At 38.3% G+C, this 2,841-nt stretch overlaps 1 protein-coding gene across 1 annotated transcript; it reads right to left on the minus strand.

Annotated features, from left to right (window-relative positions):
- Window positions 1–1,593: 1,593 nt before the first annotated feature.
- LOC101857689 (laminin subunit gamma-1) lies at window positions 1,594–1,975 on the minus strand (the record flags this gene model as incomplete). The annotated part of the gene is made up of 1 exon (XM_005111353.3): window positions 1,594–1,975. A coding segment is annotated over exon 1 (382 nt), but the record flags the coding sequence as incomplete, so codon positions are not given.
- Window positions 1,976–2,841: the final 866 nt, after the last annotated feature.

Genomic DNA, 2,841 nt, shown 5'->3' on the forward strand with positions numbered 1-2,841 from the left:
GAGGGAAGTAGAGAGAAGAGAGACAGAAAGTTAATCAGAAAGAGAGTGTGTGTGTGTTTGTGTGTGTGTGTGTGTGTGCGTGTGCGTGTGGCGGGGGGAACGTAATTTGTGTGTATTAGAGAGAGATAGAGGGGGGAGGGGGAAAATTATGTATGTATGTGTCTGTGATAGATAGAAGGAGAAAGCTTTTGTGTTTGATAGGACAGAGAGAAAGAGAGAGACAAAGTGTGTGTGTGTTTTAATAAAATTCAAAGAAGAAAAAATATGATTCACAAATTCATAACACACTAGAATCAAGATTATTAAAAACAAAAATATAAGTCTATGTTTTAAAAAACGGTGCCCATCTGACAAAAGATCTTGCATCACGTTTCTGGTTTTACTGATGGTCTACGATCAGACCAGTCTGTCTGACAACTGGTTTACTTATTGGTCACACATTGGCTTTTGGGACTTCTGTGAAAAGGATTTTTTACTCTAAATTTTTTCCTTTGCCCCCCCCCCCCACCCCGACTAACTTAACTAAGACTAGATAGAGATCTCTATATTAATATTGTTGTGCAATACCAAGATTCATTGCAACAATAAGTTACTAATCATGCTAATTTAATGGTTGAATTGAACTACGAAATAAAAATATATCTTGTGTCTATTGTTTAGTTTATAAATTCTTTCAAGTCATCATTGCTCAAGAGTCAAAAAATATCATCAATCATGATAAAAAAAAGTTTTTAAAAAAATCACAGCAGATAATTTTTTTAACCTCTAAATTTTTTTATTTTTTGTTGTTGTTGTTGTTGTTGCTAGGAGTAGGAGGAAGAACCAAAAGTAGGCTGGTCATTAAAAAGTGTGTTTTCCAGACCTTTCAGTTCACTTTTCCCTACCTGTTGACTGAAAATTAGCAAACGAAAATTCATTCATTGAAGAAATGTGAAAGTAAATATGCAGACGGATAAACCCTACAACTTGAAGCCTCTTCACGCTCTGCTACTGCTGGTAAAAGATAAAAGTTCCGTCACACTTACTTTTAAGCGTGTATACTTTTTACCACCAACCAATAGCGTAATTTCCGGTGATCTTGTAGTTCCGTTCGTTTAAGTCCATGATCCATTTGTTTACATCCAGAGAAGAAATCTAGAAGTCTTGATGACCAAATACTATTTGAAATAGGCTACACAAACAAAGAGTAGGGATGCAACTTAACTGCAAAAAACATCAAATTAGAATAAAATTCAGGGGGGGCATGCCCGCCTGAACCCCCCCACCACCATATTTTTAGGCCCATATTTTTATTAGGTGCTTGCCCCTGAAACCCCCCTACTCTTGACTTTAACGAACAAAACTACAACATCGCGTAATTTCCTGCCTATTATTTTCCTTTGTTTACAATTTAGAGTCTTTACCCAGACTTCGTCAAACTTTCTGGAATGATGGAAACTTTTTTTTAGAAGTCCCATTGACGGAGAATTTTCATGACTACAAGTCAGTAGTCTTCATGTAATTATTGATACAAACAAGTAACTTAGACTTCGAAAGCTAACTTTGCTTTCAAACAACAAACTGAAACTGAAAACTTGAGAAAAGGGTACTCACTCAAATGCAGAGTCAGGTTGACAACAGTGGGATACTGAATTCCCTCCAACATAGTTTCACTTTGCCACCATGTCCAGTTGTAATTGTTGTTAAAGTCCGTGAGATAGGACGGTGGATGTCTCCTCCCGGCATCTCTGTCATAACAAGAGTAGCAATACTTTCTGGCACCAGTAACTCCAGTTTGCAAGCAGTACTCGGTCTCCGAAGTAACGCCACAAGTGTTCGTGGCATCTACAAGTTTGCCATAGGCGGCGTTCACGAATGGAGGTTGGCACCTCTGAGGGCGATTTAACTCGTCGTAACAAGGAACACTAGCCTCTGACTGAGTCTGAGCTACTATAACTTGAAGTCCAGCACATAGTGCGAGCAAAAACAGACCCATGGTCTCAACAATGATCCCCCTAGCACAAGTTGAAAAACTTTTTTACCATCCCCGGAAGAACTTCCATTCACTCACAGACATCACCCGTTCACATCCGACCTGGTCTCAGTTCTGCAAGGGATTGTGGGATACCCTGCAAATGTTTGGAGAGTCCGAGAGGGTCAGTAACAGCTTATCAAGGGGGCTAATCCGGTAATTATCAACCAGGTTCAGGTATGGGTAACTTCGGTTGTCTCCCGTGGAAACGAGATTTCGTTGTTATTAATTTTGTTGTTCTACTTCAATAATCTGACTTAAAAAGTTAATTCGAACCAAATTTGCATAATATATTTTTTAGTACATGCTGATAGACTACATAATATTATATTTTGTGTAATTCTCCTGAAGACTTGAATTGGCACTTAGCCTACTCAATATATAATAGGCTGCATCGGGTGTTTTCTATATTTCAAACCATTGTTAAGTTGAGCAGAGCTGGTGGTGAAAAGGTTGCTGCACCTAATTTGGGTATAAAATTAATAACTAACAAAACTACTATGAGGAACACAACATGCTTTATTGGATATTTTCTAAAAATCAAATTCAGTATACTTCTGTCATCAACCTGTCTGTTTAGTGGACATAACGCGTGGCACAGCTGGCAAAAAAGAGTGATAGAATAGATTTAAATAGCCTGCAGTGTAATCATAATGTGGAGAGATAAATTTTCTTTTGTTTTTGTACAGTGTTTTTACAGCGCTCGCAACTGCATAATGTCATATGAACGCACGGGACACTCCTGATATTTTCAGTTGGTAGGAAATTTTGAATTTTGCCTGGGTGGCGGCCGAAGCCTACTCTTATCGATTTTAGACCACCAAGGGATC

This window comes from Aplysia californica, unplaced genomic scaffold, assembly GCF_000002075.1.
Source record: "Aplysia californica isolate F4 #8 unplaced genomic scaffold, AplCal3.0 scaffold01045, whole genome shotgun sequence".
Taxonomy (NCBI): domain Eukaryota; kingdom Metazoa; phylum Mollusca; class Gastropoda; order Aplysiida; family Aplysiidae; genus Aplysia; species Aplysia californica.